At 35.2% G+C, this 27,297-nt stretch overlaps 1 protein-coding gene across 1 annotated transcript in view; it reads right to left on the bottom strand.

The window, feature by feature from the left end:
* Positions 1-500: 500 nt before the first annotated feature.
* The window catches only part of BDP1 (B double prime 1, subunit of RNA polymerase III transcription initiation factor IIIB), an 89,290-nt gene continuing 62,493 nt past the window's right edge, over positions 501-27,297 (bottom strand). The window contains exons 29-39 of the mRNA XM_049649605.1: positions 26,719-26,944; positions 25,595-25,752; positions 20,767-20,920; positions 20,335-20,515; positions 17,208-17,271; positions 16,477-16,663; positions 15,277-15,481; positions 10,432-10,465; positions 9,287-9,554; positions 8,577-8,826; positions 501-3,182 (exon numbers count right to left, since the gene is read on the bottom strand). Of these exons, the coding sequence (XP_049505562.1) occupies positions 3,054-3,182; positions 8,577-8,826; positions 9,287-9,554; positions 10,432-10,465; positions 15,277-15,481; positions 16,477-16,663; positions 17,208-17,271; positions 20,335-20,515; positions 20,767-20,920; positions 25,595-25,752; positions 26,719-26,944 (1,856 nt within the window). The 3' untranslated portion in view covers positions 501-3,053. The remainder of the gene's footprint in view (positions 3,183-8,576; positions 8,827-9,286; positions 9,555-10,431; positions 10,466-15,276; positions 15,482-16,476; positions 16,664-17,207; positions 17,272-20,334; positions 20,516-20,766; positions 20,921-25,594; positions 25,753-26,718; positions 26,945-27,297) is intronic.

Raw genomic sequence — 27,297 nt, 5'->3', positions numbered from 1 at the left:
TGATGTGACCAAATTCAATATAAAAATTCTATCTGGAGAAAGGACTAGACTACCCTTTAGGAAAATTTCTACAAATATTTCTCTCAGCCAAATTTTTTGACCAGCTAAGATTTTGCCAATATGCACTTCAGAAGTCCAGGATTATATTATGTTCAGGACTAAAGTTTCCCATTTGTCTTTCTCTACAGAGAAAACAAAATGGGAAGAGAAAAAAGAGTGAAAGAGATTGAGAGTTCTTGTACCTAAAAATTCATTATATAAGCAAAAAAGCAACTCTCCACATGTCCTAAGTGGGAATGAGGGGAAAGGATATTCTTTATTCTTATAAGATAAAAAAAATATCCTTCACAGCAAGCGTATCAGATAAAAGATTAATTCTTCCAGGTATACCATATTTTTATGGAAGGAAGAAAGCTGTAGGTGAAAAACTGACAAGTTTTGGTTAATTAAACATTAATATCTTTCAGTCATTAAAAAAAAAACACAACCGAAATAGTATAAAATAACTTTTATTTACATAATTTATACCTATAGAACATAACTGCTTTCTTTAGAACAAGAAAATTTACAAATGACAGATATTGCTTTTTGTCAAAAACTCCTTCAAGCAAGAGAGTATATACATGGTCACTTCTATTTCAAATAATATGGTCAACAGTGGATATTCATAATTTTATCTGTGCCTCAATCATTTACCAACAATTAGGCTTTTAAACCATCATGTTGATTGCTTGCTAAGACCTAAGTTTTCAGGAGGAAAAGTCAAGAAAACAAAACCATTATTCATACCTCTTTTAAGATTTATACAATTCTTCACAACATCATCTTTACGTGAATCAGATTAAATATAGGTGTGAGTAATTCTTTCCACCTTGTAAGGTAAAGACACTGATTACTTTTTCTCATTTTCCCAGATTAGTTTTAAGGATATAATAGTAGGACAATTTAGCTGGCTGACTTGATTCTCTAACACAATGAATGCCCAAAGATAAAATTATTTCGTATACAGTAAGAAATTATATATTCCATAAAACCAATTCATTATAGATGTACAAGACAGATGTTAGCAAAGTTAAAAAATAAATATTACACAAGGGATAAAATAATAGGTTAACTGTGGCAACTTAACACTGAAACTAACATTAACTGAATGAAACTTTCAGAATATGAGACTTTAAAAAATTTTATAAAAACAGGGCATTAAAATGGCAATGTGATTTAATACTATGATTTTTTTGTGACATCTTAATCACACAAAATAAATTAATGCATACCTATTGAGAATTTCCACTCAGATTTATAGACCCTCCTTTATGACAAAAAAGTTAAATTGTAAATTTCACTGTACAGCAATGAATAAGCTGTTATTGTTGAGCCATATCCGATTTTACTAATGAACTCAAAAATTGGCCACAATTTTTTTCAATATACAGTTATCTAGACATTAAAATATTTTCCCAGCTGAAATACTGATCATTTTGTAATGCAATCAATCAACACAGTTTTAACTGTGATGCACAACTCATAACTTCAATGATGAATATTTCATAGATAGATAAAGATGTCAGCACCTTAAGGTATGAAATTGCTGTCTAACGTAGGGGTCAAACTAAAAGCCCAATCCAGCCATGTCAATCACTTAAGTGTCCCCTGGCTATTTGCACACTGAAATAGCAGAGTTTAGTAGTTGCCACAGATTCCTTCTGGCCCACAAGTTCAAAAATATTTTCTGGAAAATATTTTTGACTCCTGCTCTGAGGCTTTTCAAATAGAAGATTAAATCTGCTTTTAAGAAGTTTGATTTGAACAACCACCAAAGATTTGCTTGGGTGGATAATGGAATTACATATGTAAATAACAAAATTTCAAAATTAAAAACAACCCTTAAATTAATACTGATGATAATCACTGAACAAAATCTTATTATCTTATTTTCTGCTTTAACATCACAATTATGTTCGGTGCTTACAGGTCTGAATGTTCCTTAAGCAAAATTTAATGGGGGAAAAAAACTATCAAGAAATCAGTTTTTTAAAAAAGGAATGTGTGTAAGTGTATGTGTGTGTAAAGGGGATTGAGTTTTGTATGTAAATCTCCCTCATAAATTAAGGGTTTTCCCCCCAATCAAATCCTGAGATTATCCAAGAAATAAGAAAAACCAAAAATTCACAGTACAAATTCAATATACTAAACTATGAGAAAAAATGTATTCAAAACATATACTATCCAAATACTTTAGTGATATAACTTTAAATATCTTTAAAATTAAAGAGGGAAAAGGGACAAACATAAATTTGTCAATACCTTCTTTACCCATAATCTGAGTGGTGAAAATAATTAAAACTGAATATTCTTTTAAATAAACAATTTAAAAATAAATAAACTTTTTGATGTTTCGTCTTTATAAATAAGTTTAAATACTACTTACTTGTTCAATTAGGACTAATGTTACATCAACATCAATTAGAAAAATACATATTTTCCAGTCAAATAGATGAAAATAGAAAAGTTTTTAACATTTACCATACTAAAGTGGAGTTTCACAATATGCTTTCATATACCGAGAGGCAACTGAAAAGGCCTTCAGCAAAACCAACAAAGAACAACAACAACAAAAAACCTCCCACCCCCAAAAAAATACCCCAGAAAAAAACCTTTACAAAAGAAGTTCACTAAGTGTTAAATACAATCCACCTCCGAATACTTGGGCACTGTGATTTATACATAAACATTTATCCAAAACACTCCAGAATGTCCATGTATGTTCAGCACAGGAAGAGTAAAAATGTAAACAAGAGAAGCTTTTTCTGTCTCAGAAGCAGTCTTAATTGCTTTGTATTTCCAAAATGCTGAATCAATCAGAATGAAAGGAACCTCAGCAATGTTTTCCAATGATTATAAAAGCTTCAAATCAAGCTCATTAAATATTTAAAGTCAATCTCAAGAAAAACAGCCAGTGATGCTTTTTTCTAAATACTGCTTAGGTGATATAATTGACTCTGGAAATCCTAGAGTTTGAAAAAAAAAAAAAACAACAACAAAAAAGACTTTTATTATGTTTCATCCACTTCAATAAATATATCACTAAAAAAATATTCAGAGACTGTGGTTGGCCCCTCTTCAGGTGCCCGGGTTTGGCCAGTTTTACATTCCTCTTTTGGTAAGGGACGATCATAAGAAACCTAAAAAGATTAAAAAAAATAATAATAAGCATGCAATATAACATTTATATATTGGTAGTGGTAGTCTAAATTGATACTGCTTTTCCCTATCAGTTTAAACTACCACAAAGCAATACAGTAATAAATATGAGAGTTTTAAGTATGTTCATGCTCATTGACCAAATAATTTCATTTCTATGCTGTTATATTAGGGAAACAATACAAAACATAGTAAGAGTTTTATGAATAAGGTAACCTTTCAAGCATTAGTTTTAATAAAACTGGACTCAACATAAAACAGCAGGCATGATTAATTACAGTATACACAAGGTCCATTATTTTACCCTAATTTCCACAAAAAAATTTTAATATAGAAAAAACTAACATTATCAAATCTGCAATGAAAAGTTTTAATAATCTGCATAAGAAGAGACAGACCCATGGAGCGCCTGGGTGGCTCAGTTGATTAAGCAGCCCGCTTCGGCTCAGGTCATGGTCTCACGGCTTGTGAGTTTGAGGCCTGTGTTGGGCTCTGTGCTGACAGTTCAGAGCCTGGAACCTGCTTCAGATTCTGTGTCTCCCTCTCTGTCCCTCCCCAACTCGTGCTCTGTCTCTCTCAAAAATAAATAAACATTAAAAAAAAATTTTTTTTTAAATAGAAAAGAATAGACCCACAAAACAGAACAGTATTCAAGGAAACATTACAAATTAAAGCAATCCTATCAAAAATTAGCATACTTAGAAATCTATGACAAATTAAGACACAGGAACAGATATATGTATCAATGAAAAAGACTAGAAATATCCCCAACACATACAGGTGGAAATTTAGTATCTGAGAAAAGTGACATTTCAAAAAAAAAAAAAAAAAGGGAAAATTGTATTATTTTTTAAATTATGTTGGACAACTGTATAACCATTTCAGGGGGGAAAAAAAAAGTCAAACCTATATCCTCAACAAAATAAATTCTAGATTAATTAAAAGATGTAAATGTAGGGACTCCTGGGTGGCTCAGTCAGTTAAGTGTCTGACTTCAAGTCAGATCATGATCCTGAGTTCGAGCCCTGTGTCAGGGTCTGTGCTGACAGCTCAGAGCCTTGAGCCTACTTTGGATTCTGTGTCTCTCTCTCTGCCCCTTCCCTGCTTGCACTCTGTCTCTCTCTCAAAAATAAACATTGAAAAAAATAATCTACTCTAAAATATCATGGGAAAACACTTTCATAATCCTGGACTAAGGGAGAAGGAGTGTCTTTTTAAATGACCAGAAAGGAAGAAGCCATAAAAGGAAAGAGTGATAAATTCATCTATGTAAAAATAAAAAACATCTGCATGGCAAAAACTACCATACACAAAATCAAAAGATAAAGGACATACAGGTTAAAAAAAAAACAAAAAAACAATAAACAAAACAAAACCATGTACAACCTTTGTCACAAAAGGTTTTCTTTAAGAGCTTCTACAAATCAATATGAAAAAGACTAATAAACCAACGTTTTTAAGAAACCAAACATACGAACAGATGGTTCAGAGAAAACAAGTGATTCAAATACATGAAGAGGTGCTCAACCTCACTCATATATACTAATTAAATCTATGAAGAATGTCATAAGTGAAAAAAATTGATTATGTGCTAGCGTGAGGAAAAAGGCCCTCTCATATACTACTGATAAAAATAGAAACGGATATATTTGCTATGGAAGACAATCAAGTAATATCTGTCAAAGGAATGATCATTCCTTTTGATCAGCAATTCTATTTCTAGGAAGGAATTCAACCTATGGATAAAAGTGTAAAATCACTCATTTCTAAGTTAGATATTACCACATTATGTGAACTACCAAATCATTAGGAATAACCTAAATGGTTACCAGTGTGAGACCAATATTGCTCTATGGTACACGCATACAATGGAGTATGATATAGTCATTAAAAATAATGAGGGCATTCTTGGGCACTTATTCCTGCAAAATGAACTTACATCCACACAAGAACTTGCATATGAATGTTCACAGCAGCTTTATCCATAATAGGCAAAAACTGAAAATAACCCAGATGTCCTTCAACTGGTCAAAGGATAAACATGAGAATTCTATTCAGCATTAAAAAGTAACAAATACATAAAACCATCTGGATGACTCTCTAGGGAACTATGCTGAGTGGGGAAAAAAGCTAATTCCAAAGGTATGATTCCATTTACACAACTGTATACAACATTCCACTTACATAACATTCTTTGAATGACAAATTTAATGGTGTAGAATAGGTTGCCAGAAGTTAAGGAGAGTAGAGGGAGTGCAATGGAAGTGTGTCTATAAAAGGCAACACAAAGAATCTCTGCGGTGACAGAACTCTTTTGTAGCTTGACTGTGGCGTTGTTATCCTGGTTGTGATACCGTACCATACTTTTGCAAGATGTTAACATTGGGGAAAAATGGATAAAAGGTGTATGGGATCTCTGTATTGTCTTTTAAAGCTGCATGTGAGTCTACAATTATCCCAAAATAAAAAGTTTAATTTAAATTAAAAAAAAAAAAAAAAAAAAAAGATGGGGTGCCTGGGTGGCTCAGTTGGTTGAGTGTCCAACCCTTGATTTCAGCCCAGGTCATGATCTCAGTTGGTGGGATGGAGCTCTGCTATGGGCTATGCGCTGATAGTGGAGAGTGCTTGGGATTCTCTTTCTCTCTCCCTGTCCCTCTGCCTCTCCCCTACCCACGCTCTCTCTCAAAATAAACATTTTAAAAAAGAGAGAGAGACTGAGACAGAGAAGGAGGAAGCTCTTTATATACTGTTTTGCAAAGATCTTTAAGACGGACTGTTATGGTGAAAACAGCAAGGAAGAACAGTATGCTGTTATTTATGAAACAAAAAGAAGAAAAATGTTTATATTTGTGTACACATAAAACATCTCTGGAAAAGTGAACCAATAGCTGATTAACAGCATACGCTTATAAAAAGGGGAAACAAGGAAGCTAAAGGACAGAGGTCAGAAACTTTGTAAACTTTTTTTGTAGATTATGAATTTGAAAACTTGTAGAATATATTACTTATTCACAAAAAATAATAAAATAGCAATTTGAGAATTAGTCTTGCCTCACCCTATACCAAAGTCAATAACCATGAACAGAGTTTGTTTTAAAACTGATTACTGAACATTTTATACCTTGGGGAAAAACTCACACCCCCACTCACACTCTGTATCTGTCAAAAATAAATAAATGTAAAAAAAAAAATAAAAAATAAAACTTATGCATATTAAAAAAACCTCCAAAATTTTATTTATTTTTTTTATGGTAGAAATTTAAAGTTTTATTGACAATATATTTTACTAAAAATGAAAATTGTATTTTAAAACAGGAAGTAGGGGTGCCTGGTTAACTCACTCGGCCAAGGGTCTGATTCTTTGTTTTGGCTCAGGTCATGATCTCGTGAGTTTGAGCCCCACGTCGGGCTCCACGCCGACAGGGCTGAGCCTTGCGATTCTCTCTCCCCCTCTCTCTCTGCCTCTCTCCCGCTCTCTCTCTCAAAAATAAAGTAAAAAAAAAAAACCCATGAAGTAAATGAGAGTAATGATGATACTAATAGGGGATAAACCATATAACCTGGAGGCAGCTTGGTGCTGCTGAAGTAGTTAAAAAGTATTTCAGTAAATTCTTAACCTAATTCATGGAAGCTGTGGAACTTGGGCCCTTCTGTCACTTAACCTTCTGGGCCTGTGGGAGTAATACCATCAATATCTATCTTACAAGGATGTTTGTGTAAAAAAGAAGGTATTTGACAAGAATCTGGAGTATAGTAAGTGCTCAGTGAGTCATTACATTTTTACACATTGCTGGGTAACATGGTAGGAACCATGAACATGGTGTCCAAGTGCCTGGAGTTTAGTAAATGCTGCATCTGATGAAAGTCAGCCTTTCTGTCTGCTCCCAATGTCTTCTCTCTCCATCTGTCACGGCAGTTATTGAATGTGTGAATGTGTGTTTGCTTCCCCAGTATTTGACGTCATGTCCAGACTCTGAAGGCAGTGGCTTCCAGATAATTGGCACAGAAACCAACAAACATTCTTCCCATTAATCTAATGTTGCCGACCTTGCTGCCTTAGTAGAAAGTTACAGAAATGCAAAATGTGATTCCTCTTTATGTAAAATGTATTTAGAATTCATCATAAAAAACCTCCAAAATTTTAAAAAATAAATGAATTTGAAAAAATTACTTGAAGCAAAGAGCTAAAAGGTACGTGGCTTTGTTACATAAGGATCTGACATAAACTGGTAAGCAAACCACTAAGATCCCAAAAGCTATAAATAAGCAAAAGATGGAACAAAACAGGAAGAAAAAAAAAAAAAAGAGCAAGAGAGAGAGAGAGAAAATGTAGTAAATGTATGGGAAAAACCAAGCCACTAATAACTAAAGAAATGCAAATTAAACAAATGAAATGTCATTTCCACCCTCTACCGTTACATAAATTAAGAAAAAATTTACTTTGAAGAGTAAGATCTAATGCTGGCAAGAATGTAATTTAACTGGCATAGCTACATTGCTGGTAATTATAATAACTGTTCTCCAAAGAAATTTGGCAATAATAAAGACTCATAAAATATTAGTCTCAGAAAATAATTCTATGAAATATAAAACATTTAAAAATTTTTTAAAGATGGTTTTTATAAAAGTACTCCTTTTGAGGCTCATGCTATCCAATAGCTTTCCTGTGTTGAGTTCGTAAGTAACCAACCCCAATATTCTTCCAAAGTTTTTGATACAAGTTCATGTATTTTTCCATCCCAGTAGTTGCCATATGAACAGCTTCAGAATAAACAGAAATGAAACATACGAATTCTAATCTTACCACTTCTTGAATTTTAAAAATTTTTTTTAATGTTTATTTATTTTTGAGAGAAATAGAGTGCAGGGGAGGGACAGAGAAAGAGGGGAACAGAGGATCCAAAGCAGGCTCTGTGCTGACAGCAGCAAGCCTGAAGGGGGCTCAAACTCACGAACGGTGGGATCATGACCTGAGCCAAAGTCAGATGTTCAACTGACTGAGCCACCCAGCCACCCCACCATTGCTTGAATTCTTATGGGTGCCAGGACATTTCCCCAAAAGCAAACAGAATGCAACTACTGCTTTGTTTTGCTTCCACAGGTTAAAAAACTTCTTTGCATTAAAGGAATATCAGTTAAGTGTCCATTTATGACTAGCTTAATATTAATAGATCTGTATTAAAGGAGCTGTAACTTAATTCAACACCTACCTTCTTTCCCTTATAATGAGGTATGACGGGGAGGAGATGGACAAGCGATGCTCTGACATAATTTCTGACATCCAAAAGAAAATAACAATTGCCATGTTCTTCCTAGTAGAGTCTGATATCTAACCCATTCTATACAAATAATAAAATATGACAGTTATCACATACCTGAGCTGGTGAACTGCCAATATTCTCAGATTCGGTATTAACAACAACACTTGGAGATGGAAGCAGATCAGAGGACTCTTGGGTTTTTTTCTGGCTTTCATTGAGTGGATTTGATCTTTTCAAATTCTGTCTTAGTGTAGGTATAAAAGGCTTTAGGCGTTTCTTATTATAAACATGAGTAGGTTCATCAGACTCCAAACTATTCTTTGAACATATTAAAGACAAAAATCCCAGGGGTCTTCTGCCAGGTCTAGAAATGCAAATGTAAGCATATTCAAAGATATCCAGGAAGACACATTCTTAATACCAACTTCTTTCCTTTAATGCTAAAATGGCACATGTGATATACCACCTTAGTGGCATCAGCATGTCTACTAAGTGTCATTATTATTCTGATCATTATTTATTCCATCATACCAGTAGCTACCTATGCAGATTTTCTACCTAAAAGTTAGTATCAGCATCTAAAGGTAAGCTCTTGTTATACAGAATGTTTTATTTGTCTGGAGTCTTGCAAAAATGTTGACATTACTGAATTTTCTTTGACAAAACTCCTCCCCTTTACATTACTGACAGAGGAATATGTTTATAAAACATCATCCTTAGTACTGGACTTAGTCTTTATGTTATATTTGTTGCGTAGAGGTTACATTTATCCTTTGAGAGACAGAAACAGAAAGGAGCATTTGTTAAAGAGCTTCTCACGGTACCTGGATAATGGGGTTTTTGAAGCTGCTGTGATGCTACCCATTTGTTCAGACTTTGAAGCAGCACCAGTTCCCTCTTCCTTATCAGAGACAATCATCTCATTCTGAGGTAACTGAGGTGTACTTGTTTCTGCATGCGTGTCTATTATTTCATCAAGAGACTGAGATCCTATACACTGCAAAGTTGGTTCAAGTTGCTCTTTCTGAGGTTCTGGAGTTGTATGTGTGCTTCCTGAGGTAGGGAAGGTATCTTGTCCCTTGTAAGACTCCCCTTCAAAAAACAAAGACAAATGGTAAGCATCCATCTTGAAATTTATATATCCAATTGAACTGCAATATTTGAAGGAAAAAAATCAGGACATTCTATCATAAACCTACCCTAATAAGAGTAAGCTAAATTATAAGTTAATATATAAGTTATCGGGACTATTAAGAATTGTAACTGGTACAAAGCTATGGTAACAGTTTCTGTATTCAGATACAAAACAGTCATATCAACCTATTTTTACCTAGAAAAGCTTTCTCTGTGTATGTGTGTATATATATATATATATATATATATATATATACACATATATATATATGTATGTCTTTTTTTTTTTTTAATTTTTTTTTTTAACGTTTATTTATTTTTGAGACAGAGAGACAGAGCATGAACAGGGGAGGGGCAGAGAGAGAGGGAGACACAGAATCCGAAACAGGCTCCAGGCTCTGAGCTGTCAGCACAGAGCCCGACACGGGGCTCAAACCCACGGACCGTGAGATCATGACCTGAGCCGAAGTCGGACGCTTAACCGACCAAGCCACCCACGCGCCCCAATATATAGGTCTTTTCTAATCTCTGGGTAAACCTAAGGAACCATAAAAACTCCTTTATGCTCAGCTTTGTAATTCCTGAAATATAGTTGTTAAGCTTTTACAGGAAATTCTGTAGCCATATGGTTTTCTGTTATTACAGGATGAAAGTAGCTTATGTCTACGAAAGTGCCAAATCCAAGATCTCAGCTAAGAAGAAAAACTTCTAATAATAAAAGCAAAATACTTAGAGAAAGTAAGCAAGACTCTTCTTCAATTCCAAATTTGAATAGATGCATCAAAAATATCCAAAAATAACAAAATGTAATCACATTAAAATTTATTTCACTCACCTGTTTCCTCAACACTTATTTCCTCTGAACACCCCTGTTTTAAAAAAAAATTACAAAAAAAATTGAATCCATGTATCAAGTCAATCTTTCTATTTTTTTCTTTAATGTTTATTTTGAGACAGTGTGCATAAATGGCAGAGAGGCGGAGAGAGAAGGAGAGAGAGAATCCCAAGCAGGCTCTGCACTGTCAGCACAACGCCCAACATGGGCGTTCAATCTCACCAACTATGAGATCGTGACCTGAGTCAAAATTAAGAGTCAGATACTTAACCCCCGAGGTGCCTCCCACCCTCTTTTCTAACTAAAGAAAGCAGGTATCTCCCAGAAAGCTCAAGGGTAAAAGATGGCTTATAGAAACTCTACCAAACACTTATAAAAAAGACACTGCTCCTATTCTTTAAACTGTTTTAGAGCACAGTGAAAGAGGGAAAGTTTCCAAATGCTTTTTATAAATCAAGGCTAATATTGATTCAAATTAACCAGTACAAAAATATCAGATGAAATAGTATAAACATAATTCAGCAACACATCAAGAGACTAACAATAATCAAGCAGAGTTTATTTCAGGAATGCAAAGATGATTCAATACATGAAATCTAATATAATTCAACAGAACTGAAGAGAAAAATACTATCATCATCTCTCTGTTTGTAGCAAAAGGGTCCAATAATATTCATACTTGGAAAAAACTTTACATTGAATAAAAAGACATTTTCTTAACACCATAAACTATAATTACTACAATTCAAAAACCAGCATCTCACTTCATAAACACTGGAAATATTCCCATTTAAGTCAGGAGTAAGAAAAATGTATCTACTATCAAGACTATTTTATGACTTTTTTCTTTAATTATACTAGCCAATATAGTTAGAAAAGAGAAGGAAACTAAAGGTATATAAAGTAGATGAGAAAAATTAAAATTTTATTTGCAGATAATATGACTTTACTTAGAAAACCCAACAGAAACAAAAGAAAAATTACTGTATACGATGAGGGGAATTTAGTAAGCTCTCCGGATAGAAAAGAATTCAACGATAATAGCAACAAAAGATAAAATTCTTAGGTATAACCTAATAAGAAATGGAGAATTTAAATGAAGAGGAGATGAAAATACCACTAAAAGACATAAAAGAATAATTAAACAAATGAAAAGACATACCATGTTTTTGGATAAAGAAAAAAAATTCAACATCACAATTACGACATCAATTTTCCCTATCTTAAGTGGTCAAGTTAATATGATCCTAAAACAAGCATCAATGGGATTTTTTGAAGCTCTGAACAAGCTAATTATAAAATTAATATAGACTTTAAACCATCAAAATTCTAAAAGAAAACACAGGCAGCAACCTCTTTGACACTAGCCGTAGCAACTTCTTACTAGACAATGCTATGGGCAAGGGAACAAAAACAAAAATGAACTATTGGGACCTCATCAAGATAAAAAGCTTCTGCATGAAGGAAACAATCAACAAAACTAAAAGGCAGCCTATGGAATGGGAGAAGATAATTTCAAGTAACATATCTGATAAAGGTAATATGCCAGAATCTATGAAGAATATATCAAACTCAACACCCAAAAAATGAACAATCCAGTTAAGAAATGGGCAGAAGACATGAATAGAAATTTTTCCAAAGAAGACACCCAGATAGCTAACAGACACATGAAATGATGCTCAATATAACTCATCATCATGAAAATACAAATCAAAACCATGACGAGATACCACCTCACACCTACCAGTAGGGCTATAATTAACAACACAGTAAACAACAGATGTTGATGAGGTTGCAGAGAAAGGGGAACCCTCTTACACTGCTGGTGGGAATGCAAACTAGGGCAGCCACTCTGGAAAACAGTGTGGAGGTTCCTCAAAAATTTAAAACTAGAACTACTGCACAACTTAGCAAGTGTACTACTAGGTATTTACACAAAGGATACATACAGATTCAAAGGGGTACATGCGCCCCAATATTTACAGCACCATTATCGACAACAGCCAAACTATGCAAAGAGCCCAAATGTCCATTGACTGAAGAAGTGTATTATGCTAAGCGAGATAAGTCAGAGGAAGAAAAATACTGTACAATTTCACTCATATGTAGAATTTAAAAAACAAAACAGATGAACATACGGTAAGGTAAAAACAGAGAGAGGGAAGCAAACCATAAGAGACTCTTTATGAAGAAGAACAAACAGAGGGTTGATGGAGGGAGGTTGGGGGGGGAGGGATTGGCTAAATGGGAGATGGGTATTAAGGAGGGCACTTTTTGGGATGAGCACTGCGTGTTTTATTTAAGTGATGAACCACTAAATTCTACTCCCAAAACCAGTATTACACTATACGTTAACTAAAATTTAAGTAAAGTTTTGAAAAAAACCCAAACTTTAGAATATATACACACTTGAAATATATACAAACTTGAATATAGAATATATAGAATATATACAAACTTGAAAAGAAAAAATAAGAAAGTGGGGCACCTGAGTGACTCAGTCTGTTAAACCCCCGACTTTGGCTCAGGTCATAATCTCACTGCTCTTAAGTTCAAGCCCGGTGTCAGGCTCTAGGGCTCTGTGCTGACAGCTCAGAGCCCGGGGCCTGCTTGAGATTCTGTGTCTCCCTCTCTTTCTGTGTCTGTCTCTCTCTCTTTCTCTCTCTGCCCCACCCCTGCTCGTGTGCTATCGCTCTCAAAAATAAATAAACTTAAAAAAAAAAAAAAAGGAAAAAGAAAAAAATAAAGCGATGTGGGAGGAGAGGGAAACCTTCCATTTAAGACAGTAAAGCATTTAAAAACTAGAGTTTTTATATAATCAGAGTTTTATATATAAAACAGTGGGATACTGGCCCAAGAATAAATAGGTGAATCTAAAAGTAGAAGAAAAGAAAGTTTAGGAATATACACAAATACATATGGGATTTAATATGTGATAAGAATGGAATTTTAAATCAGTGGAGAAAAGATAAATTATTCAAAAAACGGTGCTGAGACAACTAGGCAGGCAGGCACCTGGGGAAAATGAAGTTGGTTTCACTCTCCCTAACACCGAAATAAATTCTAAACAAATCAGTAATATTAACTCTAAGAATTTCTACTAAGTCTCAAAGTGGACTTTCAATATCTATCTAACACAGTCCCTAGAAGCCATACATAAAAATACTGATAAATATGATTACAGAAAAATTAAAATTGTTTGCATGTCTATATGAATGCAGTATGTGTATTCCAGAATTTACAATTATAACTATGACATTTTATAAGCAATTTTTCATTGTTAAAAAGCTGAAAACAAAGGTCAAAAAACAAAAATCATGAAAAAAAGAAAAATCACAAATAAGTCCTAGACATTATATTGTTCTTATACAGTCACATCAACGTACATCTATCATTTTTAAATGGCATAATATAAACTGGTGGCCTGGCTTTGCACATAGCAATGTACTATGATCCTTTCCCCAAGTCATTAAATATACTTTTGAACAAAACAATGTCTGTAAGAAATGATGATAAATTGATGAAACTGGGTGACTGGTACATGGGGAGGCATTATACTACCCTGTCTACCTTTTTAAATGCTTGAAAATTTTCATATTAAAAAGTAAGGGGCGCCTGGTTGGTTCAAACAGTAGAGCATGTGAATCTTGATCTCAGGGTTGTTACGTCTGAGCCCCATCTTGGGTGTAAGGATGACTAGAAAGTAAAATCTTAAAAAAAAAAAAAAAGAAAAATTCAACCAAAAAATGTCTGCAAGGGAAGAAAACTCAAAAAATAGAGTCAAAAGACACACTGGGAAAAAATATCTGCAACTCATTCATGGACATATATTACACAGAGTTCCTCCAAATCTGTAGGAAAAAGATCAACAATGCAATTAAAAAATGGCTAAAGAATATAGAATCATTTCACAGAGAAAGGAATACAAATGGCTCTAAGCATATGAAACATGTTCAACCTTACTTGTAATAAGAGAAATGAAAAACATTCTGGGATACCATCTTCCACCTATCAGATATAAAAGAATACATTGCCTCTGTTGTCTGCTATCTAAGGATGATTGGTCTTCAACTGTCCCACTGAGAATATAGATTCTAAATTAACTTTTCCAAAGTGTAGCTACATAATGAGATAAATTATCATGAGTATCAGAAACAAAAACAAGAGGGTGCCAAGAAACCTTTAACATAGTGGCTGGTGATCAAATGTGCATACTGTCTTCAGGCTTCCCTGAGGTAGTGATGATGGAGGCTAAAGAAGTCTGTATGTCTGGCAAGGCAATGTTTCATATAGAGGAGATAATAAAACAAATGCCCTGGGATATGAAGAAGTATGATGCATTCAAGAACCTGAAAGACAGCCAATATAGTCAGAGAGTTAGGGAGAGACAAACACAAGGTGAGGCCAGAGACAGAAATGGACCAGACAAATAGAGGGCCTTCGAGGTCCTGGGTCTTCTTCCTAAGAGCAATGGATAGCTTTAAGCATTATGATCCTGGTAGTGATGATATTACTGTAATAATTTTACACAACAGGAAACTCATTCACAGAGATGACCTATTTTGACTCAGGTCCCACAGCTGTTAAATGGTAGAGGCACGATCCAGATCTACAGGATGCTTTTGGCCTTATTTTTAGCCAATGACACACAACTGGGAATGGGTTTCCTGATGAATGTCCATCAATTTTCACCTAGAACTGGTTAAAAGTGATTATCTAAAACCAGTTTTAGCTGGGTTATTTATGGTGAAAACTATTAGAACTATCTTTATTTAAAGAGTTTAAAGGAAACAAATGGATCTGTTGTAATATGGCCATCTTATGTGCTTGATAATTCTATCTTACCTCAGAGGTATAATTTTGACAATCATCTCTTGAAGTGAGTGAACTTTTTTTGGCAGGAGGAACATGGTCACTTTCATCAAGCGTACAATGAAATCTCTTCCTAGTTATAAGATCCAAATTAGCAGGAAGCTTTTCAGAATCCTCTCTTCCAGAATCAGATATACACATGGCATCCTGACCAACTGAAGTTACTGGAAAACTCATACTGCATAGGAAATGCATACATGTTAAATCAGCAAATTAGAAGTTACTTAATGAGGTTAAAGGCTCAGCTATCCCAATGACAGCTGCCAAAAAACTTTCAAGTAACTAATATTTACATGGCCAAGCTCACAAAAATGTTAGTTTTGACGTCTATTCACATTTAAAAACTCACAACTCTATAAAACTCACAAATTCTCTAATACTGAATTAAATCTAAGGTACAAAAATAGTGTTTTCTTTGTCTGTAAAGTTAAAATTTCAATCTAAAATCCTTCTTCCTTTTTTTAAGTAGGAGCCAGCGTGGAGCCAAATGCAGGGCTTCAACTCACAACCCTGAGATCAAGACCTGAGCTGAGATCAAAAGTCAGATGCTTAACTGACTGAGCCACCCAGGCACCCCTAAAATCCCTCTTCCAAATATGAAAGGCTTCAACATCTAATGCTACTTGACCATTAAGTGCCTTAACCAATGACCGTTAAAATACAACAATTCTATAGAAAAGAATTAAAATAACAGTATTAAAAACATACAAAAATGTCATCTCTCTGTACTATTTTTGCAACTTCTATGAACGTATTTATTTCAGAATTTAAAATATATATGCTTACAAAGTAACCACACCTTTAACAGATGGCATCTTATAACCCAAACTGCTAAATTTTTTTTAGCTTTCAAAATACTTAAGATACGAAACAAATTTCATACAAAAGTATTACACACTTAAATGGCAGCTTTATCAGATATAAAAACAATGATATCTTCTCTAACTTATCACATAATTACTAAATAAGGACAAATACAAATAATGTTGGTGAATGGCTTATTCAGTCAATGCTATCTGAGTAATAAAGCACCTTTCCTCCTAGCAAAAATAGTTTAGCTTCTGGGTGCTGTATGGAAGTGCTGAATCACCATACACCTGAAACTACACTGTATGTCAAATAACGGGAATTTAAACAAAAACTTGAAAGAAAACAGTTGAGGTCATTCATTACCTCATGTCACTCCTTTCTTCTGTATTCACGGACTTGATCAATATGGGCGCTGGCAGTAAAGGGTTTGGCATTAACTGGGCAGTGGTATCAGTATATTCTTCTATGGCATTGGTTGGGATTTCCACCAGAGTTAAAATGAATGCTTGTTCATCTTCACCACCTTGATGTACGTTAGCAACTAGATTCACTATCAAATTTAAAAGTTAGTAATGAAAAGCTGAACCATGAAACAACGGAAAATCATTAATTTATTACATTTCTAAAGTCTCAAGACAACTTATACACAAGAATAAAAAGTAAATTACACCCACAAAAATAAAAAGGAATTTCATAAAGGATAAAGATGGTTCACTATAGAGGAGATGTATAATTCTGAATAAAAAAACTTACACCTAAAATACCTCAAGTGTTTGGGACACATGGATGGCTCAGTTAAGCATCTGACTTCAGCTCTGGACATGATCTCACAGTTCGTGAGTTCAAGCCCCACATCAGACTAGCTACTGTCAGCACACAGCCCACTTCGGATCCTCTGTGTTCCGCTCTCTCTGCCCCTCCCCCAATCATGCTCTCTCTCTCAAAAATAAATAAACCATTAAAAAAATACTTCATAATTTAAGGCCATTGCAGACTTAAAAACTGTTTTAGTTTTTTTCATAATCAAATGGGATATGGAAGTAAAAGCCATACTATTCAGTTTGATGATGCTTTATCAAAGCAGATTATCATACCTGTTAAATCTTGAGAACTGATTACATTTTCCTGTTGAACTTCTGGCATACTACTTGGTGTACACTAAAAAAAATTTAATTAAAATTCAAGAATGAGATCAACCAAATTTTAGTTTTAAAAAGTTTTCCAGACAATTGGATACAGGAAGAGTGACTGCTTCAAAATTCAACAACTATTTAACCATATATAATTTTCCAAATGTTTTGAAACCAGTAGTACCAGTAACTTTTGATTCCTTTAAATAAACATACATATACACAAAGAAATTCCCAGTAAATTGTTAAATATGAGAATTTCATCAAATTATTTTTGAAGCAACAGGAAAGAGAGATGCAAACCCTTCAACCTTCTCTCTTTCCCCATTATAATAGCAGCCATTGTGCTATTAGATGACATCTGAATGGAAGCAAAATGTTTCCTTGCCTCCAACACAGCTCCTTCCAATCTGTTTTCCACAAAACTGCCAACAACGTAATCTCTAAAATACAATTCTTACTATAATTCTCTACTGCTTAAAATCTTAAAACTTAAACGTTTTGTAACCAACAATGTCAATAATTGATTCAGGTAAGCATCAATTGATACTGAAACTACTAGGTAGAAGTCTGTTGGGTGTCATATGAAAAACTACTAACACCATGTGGAAAAGATGCTGTTATATGGAGAAATCTAGCAGGCACCATTCTAGCCAAGTAATTAGTCAACATCATCAATAATGGGACAAACTGACATTACATGTTTAATAAAGGTATACAAAAGGAAGAACACGTTACCTAGGTAATAATCATGCCAAAAAATATTTAACCTGAATCTAATAATAGGGAACAACAACAAAAACCCCAATTGTGAATTAGCCTGGAATGTCAAATTCACAAAAGAGGAAAAAGGGCAGGAGGGCTATCTAGATTAAAAGAGAATAAGGAGGGGTGCCTGGGTGGCTCAGTTAAGCATCTGACTCTTGATTTCAGCTCAAGTGATGATCTCACGGTTATGAGATCCAGTCCCACATCAGGCTCTGCGCTGACAGCATGGAGCCTGCTTGGGATTCTTTTTCTTCCTCTCCCCTGTCCCTCCTGCACATGTGCACACAGGTGCACATGCTCTCTCTCTCAAAAAAAAAAAAAAAAGGATAAGGAGAGGGGTGCCTGGGAGGCTTAGTCAGTTAAGCGTCCTCCAACTCTCGATTTCAGCTCAGATCATGATCTCAATAGTTCATGGAATCGAACCCCATGTTTGGCTCTGTCTGCACTGACATCAAGGAGCCTACTTGGAATTCTCTGTCCTCGTCTCTCTCTGCCCCTCCCCTGCTCTATCAAAATAAATAAATAAACACTGAAAGACAGTGAGAGAATAAGGAGAATCACAACTAAATGCAATGTGAGAGCGTTGACTGGAACTATGTATTACATATTGTTATTAAATCAATATCAGATAGTATGGTAATATTGAGTATGACAAGAGTATCATTTCTCTATAAGAAACATCCCCGTTCATATCAGATATTAGCTGAAGTATTTATGGGTGAAGTCTCACATCTGCAACTTTCAAATAGTTCAGTTTTTTAAAAGTGTATCTATAGAGATGGAGAGCAAGACAGAGAAAAAGCAAATGAAGCAAAATGTTTATAACTAATGAATCTAAGTAAAGATTCTATGTAAGAATTCTATGTAAGATCTTTGAAACTTTTCAACAAGCTTGAAATTATTTCAAAATATGAAGTAAAAACAAACATGTTGGGGGGGGGGGGGTAGGGAAAATCCCTTAACTTTGGATATAATCCAAACTCCTTAACAAGCCATAAAAATTTTTTTATGATCTGTTCCCAGGCTGCCAACCTCACTCTAACTACTTCTTCATTTATATTCCACTCATAACTAATTATAGTCCCTGAATATGACATGCTGTTTCACACCTGTTCTTTACACTTGTTCCTCTCCCTTTAACTGGCTAATTCATACCCGTTCTTCTAGATCCAGGATTTTTTTTTTTCTTTTTAAGTTTATTTATTTATTTTGAGACCAGGGGCCAGGGGGAGGGAGTGGGAGATAATCCCAAGCAGGCTCGGCACTATCAGCATGGAGCAGAATGTGGGGCTTGAACTCACAAACCACAAGATCATGACCTGAGCTGAAATCAAGAGTCAGACACTTACCAACTGAGCCACCCACGTGGATTCTTTCAGTCCCAGCTACACATTAGAATAACTTAAGAACCTTTAACAGCAACAAAAAAACAAAATCCTGCAAATGCCTACACCTTATTTCCAGATACTGATTTTACTGGATTGGATTGAGGACCACTCCTTTAAGAGTCTTGTGCAACTTGCTTTCATAGCACCCATCAGAGCCTAAGCATTCACTCATATGAGTCCCATAACTTTGTCTGTCCAATACCTCACACAGCAATGAACATATAATAATATCTCAAGGAAACACCTGCAATGTATTTCTCAGACTCAGAGGCCAGCAAGCAAGAGATAAATAGTCTGTATACAAAACACTTCCTTTTTCCAAATTTTTATGGCAAAGCTATGTATTGGCTATTTTATCTATGCTCCAAAGACTAAAAATACACTTAATAAAAAATTATATCACAATACATTCTTGCAAAGACAAAACTATAGGGAAAGAAAACAGATCAGTGATCACCAAGTAGTGGGGGTGGTAAAAGGGGGTGACTAAAAAAGGGCCCTGGGAGGGGCGCCTGGGTGGCGCAGTCGGTTGAGCGTCCGACTTCAGCCAGGTCACGATCTCGCGGTCCGTGAGTTCGAGCCCCGCGTCAGGCTCTGGGCTGACGGCTCGGAGCCTGGAGCCTGTTTCTGATTCTGTGTCTCCCTCTCTCTCTGCCCCTCCCCCGTTCATGCTCTGCCTCTCTCTGTCCCAAAAATAAATAAAAAACGTTGAAAAAAAAAATTTAAAAAAAAAAAAAAAAAAAAAAAAAAGGGCCCTGGGAAATGTGGGGAATGATGGAACCGTTCATGTGTTTACACAACTATATATGTTTGCCAAAACTTGCAGAAGTGCACATAAAAGGGTGAAGGTTATTCTATGTAAATTACACCTTCATTTTTTTTTAAGTGGGGAATACACACCCAGCCCCCCCATTATATATTTTACATTCTTTTACCTCTGACACATTAAGTGTAAGCACAGTGTCTCCATTAGAGTCCTCTCTCTCGGGCTCTTTGATACAACTCTCACTGAGACCCATATCTGAACCAAGCGTATGGGGCTTTGTTTCAGAGCAAACAATTGGATCAACTGAAAATAACTGAACCTTTTGAGATTCCTCTTCTTGATCATCATTTCTGAAAGAGAAATTAGTATATATTAGAGCTTCAGAGTATGTATTACAGTTTTGTATGTGAAACCAAGTGGACAACCACAGAGTAATGTTTAGAGCTAAATGAGTCAAAGATTATTTAATGGTGTCCAAATTTTTAAAATACATTTAATGCAACAGAACCCCCCCTTTTGCCAATCAAATTCCTAAAGCTATAGCTAATTACTGTAGCTGAAAGAGAATATAAACAAAATTCCGGAATCTCCTCCCTCTTACCTTTCAGTTAGGTTTGCTTCTTGAGAAATAGTCATCTCTTCAATACCATGTTCACATGCCAAGATGCTCTGCTCCTTATTCAGTGGTGTTGTAAGTGATTCAAATTTTTTATCTTGTAATTCCTCCATTGCTTCAGAACCATTTTTCTCAGTTTCTTAAACAAAAAACAAACTTAAGATACAGTCCACAACAGTACAGCTAAAACCTCCACATTAGAAATATGTTGTCTCCTCAAAGACAGATCAGTATATAGCAACTCTTCCAAATTTCTCTTAATCCAAAAATTAAGCTTATTTACATGGCAGAAGAGTGATCCTGGCCAGTGAGATTTTTGAAACAGAAGATTAATGAATCCTACACTACACATTTTTCACTCGTGGTTGTCACAGCAATTTTATGTCTACCCTATGATGACAGCAATATAATCACAAGCCCACATACAAAAGAAGTTTAGAGGTGGGTACATATGAGGTCTAGCTCCACCTTGGGGGAAATGTTGGGGAGGGAGCTGCTCCACAAAGAAGAATAAAATGATTTCTATATAAAAGAGTTACGTTCAAATCCCTATCAAAATACCAACAGCATTTTTCACAAAACTAGACCAAATAATACTAAAATTTCTATGGAATCACACGACTGAATAGTCAAAGCAATCTTGAGAAAGAAAGACAAAGGTGGAGGTATCATATTCCCACATTTCAAGATATACCACAAAGCTGTAATTATCAAAACGGTATGGTCTGGCCCACACACAAAAAAGATGAATGGAAGAGAACAGAGAGTCTAGAAATAAATACACATTTATATGGTCCATTTATGACAAAGGCAGTATACAATGGGGAAAAGACAGTCTCTTCAATAAATGTTACTGAGAAAACTGGACAGCTGCATACAAGAGAATGAAACTGGACCACTTTCTACTATACACAAAAATAAACTCAGGATGCAGAGAAAAAGGAATCTTTGTGTACTAGTGGTGGGAATGTAAATTGATACAGGCATGATGGAAAACAGTATGGATATTGCTCTAAAAATTAAATTTAGAATTACCATATCATTCAATAAATTCCATTAGTAGGTATTCAAAGAAAATGAAAACACTAATTCAAAGGATATGTGTAGCAACTCTATGTTTACTGCAGCACTGTTTACAAAAGCCAAGATACCGAAGTAACCTAAGTGTCCATCAATACATGAACAGATAAGATGTGGCATGCACACACAACGGAATGTTACACAGCCATTAAAGGACGACACGGGGAGGCGCCTGGGTGGCTCAGTCGGTTAAGCAGCCGACTTCGGCTCAGGTCATGATCTCACAGTCCCTGAGTTCGAGCCCCGCAACAGGCTCTGTGCTGACAGCTCAGAGCCTGGAGCCTGCTTCACATTCTGTGTCTCCCTCTCTCTCTGACCCGCCCCCCGTTCATGCTCTGTCTCTCTCTGTCTCAAAAATAAATAAACATTAAAAAAAATTAAAAAAAAAAAAAAAAAAGGACGACACCAGGCCATCTGTGACAACGTGGACAGATCTAGAGGGTATTATGCTAAGTGAAATAAGTCAGACTGAGAGAGACAAACAACAAATGATTTCACTCATCTATGGAATCTTTAAAAAGCCAATGAATAAACAAAGAGCATAATCAGACCTATAAATACCAAGTAAAAATTGATGCCAGAGGGAAGTAGGTGGATGGGCAAAGTGGATGAAGGGGAGTGGGAGATACAGGCTTCCAATTATGGAATGAATAAATCATGGGAATAAAAGGCACAGCATAAGGAATATAATCAATGGTACTGTAATTGTACTGTATGGTGAGAGACGGTAGGTATGCTTCTGGAGAGCAGAACACGATGTACAAACTTGTTGAATCACTACGTACTATGACTGGAATTAACGTATGTGTGTCAACCACAGTCAAAAAATTTTTAGGGGCACCTGGTGGCTCAGTCAGTTAAGCATCTGACTTAGACTCAGGTCATGATCTCACAGTTCATGAGTTCAAGCCCCATGTCAGGCTTTGTGCTGACAGGACAGAACCTGCTTGAGATTCTGTCTCCTCTCTCTGCCCCTCCCCTGCTCATGTTCTTTCTCAAAAATAAACAAACATTTAAAAAAAAAATTTTTAGGGCCCCCTGGGTGGCTCAGTCAGTTAACTGTCTGACTTCAGCTCAGGTCATGATCTCACAGTTCATGGGTTTGAGCCCCGCTTCAGGCTCTGTACTGACAGCTCCGAGCCTGGATCCTGCTTCGGATTCTGTGTCTGTTTCTCTCCCTCTCTCTATCTCTGTCTCTCTCTCTGCTCCTCCCCCACTTGCACTCTCTCAAAAATAAACATTAAAAAAAAATTAATAAATAAAACATTAAACATTTTTAAATAAAAATAAAATAAATAAATAAGAAAGGTAACCTCACCCTGCATACTGAAACAGCTTCTGGATATTCCTGAACCCAGAGTAAGTAATGAATTAACTAACTGAACCATAGGCACTACTGGTTGAAAGGAAATACCAAAAACCAGAAACCCCAAACAGGGAAAAGATGTTGCTAACCATCCAGATCTTCTACCTATAGGATTTTATACAATCTAGACAGCTTACTGCATGCAGTTTTTCCTGCTCTCACTAGCACCTAAAGGGGTTGGGCCTTTGGTAGGGAGGGGAGGTGGAAAAAGAAGTGGCAGTAGGATTCAACATGTACATCACAAAGTAGTGAGGCCATTAAAAAAATAAAAGAGCCCTATGTGATCCTATAGACAGATTTTTTCCAATACACTAATCTTTAAAAAGAATGCTACCATATAAAGAACTCTTAATATTAAAAAGAGAAAAATCCCATGGGGCACCTGGGTGGCTTAGTTGGTTAAGCATCTGATTTCGGCTCAGGTCATGATCTCAGTTTGTGAGTTCGAGACCCATATCCGGCTCTCCGCTCTCAGAGCACAGCCTACTTCAGATCCTCTCTCTATGTGCTCCTCCCCTGCTCACATTCTCTCTCTCAAAAAATAAACATTAAAAAAAAAAAAAAAGATTTTAAAAAGACAAATATCCCAATTTAAAAATGAGCACAGATCTGAACAGACATGTCTCTAAAAAAAAGATACATAAATAAGCACATGAAAAGATACTCAATATCATTGGTCATCAGGTAAACACAAATCAAAACTACAATGAGATACTACTTCACGATAACTAGAATATCTAATAACAAGGGTCTGAGAAAATAGAAACTGAAACCCTCACAGAATGTTGGTGAAAATACAAAATGTTGGGGTGTATGGCTGGCTCAGTCAGTAGAGCATGTAAGTCTTGATCTTGGGGGTTACAAGTTCAAGCCCCATGTTGGGGGTAGAGATTACTTAAAAATAAAACAAAAAATCTAAAATAAGCAAAAAAATTAAAAAATGCTGCTACCACTTTTGAAACAGTTTGGCTGTTTCTCAAAAGGTTAAACATAGAACTACCATATTATCCAGCAATTCTACTTGTAGATGTAAATCCAAGTGAAATGAACACATATGTCCACACAAAAACTTATACATGAATGTTCTTAGCAGTGTTACTTACAAGAGCCAAAAAACAGAAAACAACCCAAAAGCCCAACAACAGATAAATGAATAAACAAAATGTAATATAGCTATACAATGGAATACTTGACAAGAAAAAGAAATGAAGTATTTGACGTATACTACAACATAGAGGAACTGTGAAAACATGCTAAGTAAAAGACATCGACACAAAAGACCACTTATGTGATCCCACTCATACAAAACATCAAAAATAAGCAAATCTACAGAGACAGAAAAAGATTAGTGATTGCCTAGAACTTGGGGAAATGGGAGTGCCTGCTAACAGTGATGGTTACATAACTTGGTGAATATATGAAAACCACTGAATTGTACCCTTCAAAGGGTTTAACTGTATTACATAGAATTATCTCAGTAAAATTGTTTTTTTCCTAAGGGCTGAACACTATATATGATATAGTATGCTTATATTTTTATTCTTTCTGAAAGGAATATACATGTGTTTATATACGTATATGTGTATACATATGTGGATGCACGTATGTACACACATACAGCCTCACATTTAGATGCTTGTGTGTATAATACACTCCTGGAAGTCTACAAACTTAATGGCAGTTTACCACTATAAGTGAGATTAGGGGACTGGGAACCAAGGAAGAAGTTTTTTAAATTTTGTACCTTATAGACACTGTCTTATTTTTTTGCCACATTCATGTATATCTGCCTTTAAAAATGTTTATTTGAATATTCCATGTGCACACATACAAAAAATGTCTGATCAAATACATACAGTTGACCCTTGAATAACATGGGGGGATCGGGGTATAAACCTCCCATGCAGTCAAAAATCCGCATATTAACTACTGACTTCCAAAAAACCTAACTACTAATAGTCTACTGTTGACCAGATGCTTTATCAGTAACATAAATGGTCAATTAACATATTTTGTATATGTATTATATACCAAATTCTTACAATAAAACTAGAATAAAATATTAAGAAAATCCTAAGGAAGAGAAAATATCTTTATAGTACTATACTGTTTATCAAAAAACTCCATGTATAGTAGACCTATGCAATTCAAACCTGTGTTATTAAGGGTCATCTATAGAGCAAATGGTAATAGTTACTGAAGCCAGTTAATGGGTTTATTGGTATTTATTTTATAAGTCATTCTACTTTTTGAAACTTTTTAATAGTAAATTAAAATAATTTTAACAACCAAATACTCTACTTGAAATGTTAACGCAAATTCTCCTATAAAAGTAATTTCGTAGCTGTTTAAGGGAAACAAATTTACCTCTTTGACTTTCTACTACTTCTCCTTGGCTTGCAAACAAATTGGGAACTTCCTGATGAACGCCAAACCTGCTGGTCCTTAAAGTCTTAAGATTTGGCTTAGGCTTGGCAAATCTACTTCTCATTCTCAAATTACTGGTCACATCAGAGGTTGTATTCCTAGAAAAAGAAAGATGGGAAGAGAGAGAAATTCATCAACTGTGTCAGAATTAGCTCTCTCACCTTCTTCACTACTCTTATATAGTTATGTGCCACCTTCTCAGGTGCCACAATCTCTGTTAAGTGTTCATTTTTTAATGTTAAAGTTACTTTACTGAAAGTCTGGAGAAGGGAAGAGAATCTGGACCATGTCTGTAAAACAGAGACTACAGTTACATAAAACTATCTCATTAAAGCTTCAAAGATGCACATATTGCATTAACTTTAATATGCAAACCATTAAGGGTCCCTGGCTGGCTCAGTCAGTAGAGCATGCAGCTCTTGATCTCAGGTCCATGAGTTCAAGCCCCACATTGGGTGTGGAGCCTACTTAAAATACATAAATAAATAGAAATATTCAAACCATTAAAGTCAAACCAGCCAATCCTCACTTTAAAGGCTGAAAAATTAGCAGTGAAATTTACACTTACACAAGTATTACTCAAAAGCTATTATAAATTAATCGATAGTTGACTTAAATATATTTATTACAATAAATTTCTTTGTAATTTTTTAAAATGCTTATTTATTTTTGAAAGAGAGTGCAAGCAGGGGAGAGGCAGAGAGGGGAGACAGAGGATCCAAAGTGGGCTCTGTGCTGACAGCAGAGAGCCCGATGCAGGGCTTGAACTCACAAACCATGAGATCATGACCTGAGCTAAAGTCAGATGCTTAATCAACTAAGCCACCCCGGCACTCTTATTTTCTAGTAAAACTCAAGAGCTTAATAAAGCAAAATAGGGGCATCTGGGCTGGGTTGCTCAGTCAGTTAAGTATCCAACTCTTGATCTCAGCTCAGGTCTTGATCTCAGGGACATGAGTTCAAGCCTTGCACTGGGCTCCACACTGGGCGTGAAGCCTACTTAAAAAAAAAAAAAAGAAAAAAAGAAAAGAAAAAAAAAGGAAAAAAAATAAAGCAAATTAAACCTGGTCGATATAGCATTTTCCTTTACTTCCTCCACTAAACCAATTTCTTCTTTAGTACTTTGCTCTTCCAATACAATCTTGTTTTCTTCTAATGGTGAAGGAGATGTACTACTGACAGGTGAAGAAAGGTCCTGACATTCACGAACAATTTTGTGATTTACATTATCTGGGCTAAAAGGAACACAGCTTTTATCCTTTGAATGAACATCAAGAAGTACACATACTCCTATTACAGAAAAGAACAGAAAATTAAAATTGACCCAATACAAGTAGATATCCAAAGAAAGTAAATCCTTCAACATTAAACAACTATAGGCTTAATAATTCTCACACACTAAAATTTTTTTTGTGCTATTGTAAGTAAAAATGAATCTTTTTGCCTTCAGTAACTACATAGCCTCAAATAAGTTTCAAGATATTATCACCTTCATTTACAATTTTTAAAAACCTGTATTTTAGGTTCTAGAGATTTGTGACAGGCTCCAAAGCAATGCTCTATCACTGAGAATGGAGCCATATAGGGGTGCCCGGCTGGCTCAGTCAGTAGAGCATGTGACTCTTGATCTCAGGGTCGTGATT

The sequence above is a fragment of the Panthera uncia genome (genome assembly GCF_023721935.1).
Source record: "Panthera uncia isolate 11264 chromosome A1 unlocalized genomic scaffold, Puncia_PCG_1.0 HiC_scaffold_17, whole genome shotgun sequence".
Taxonomy (NCBI): domain Eukaryota; kingdom Metazoa; phylum Chordata; class Mammalia; order Carnivora; family Felidae; genus Panthera; species Panthera uncia.
Note: the sequence above shows the minus strand (reverse complement) of the source record. Positions and strands in the feature narration are given on the sequence as shown.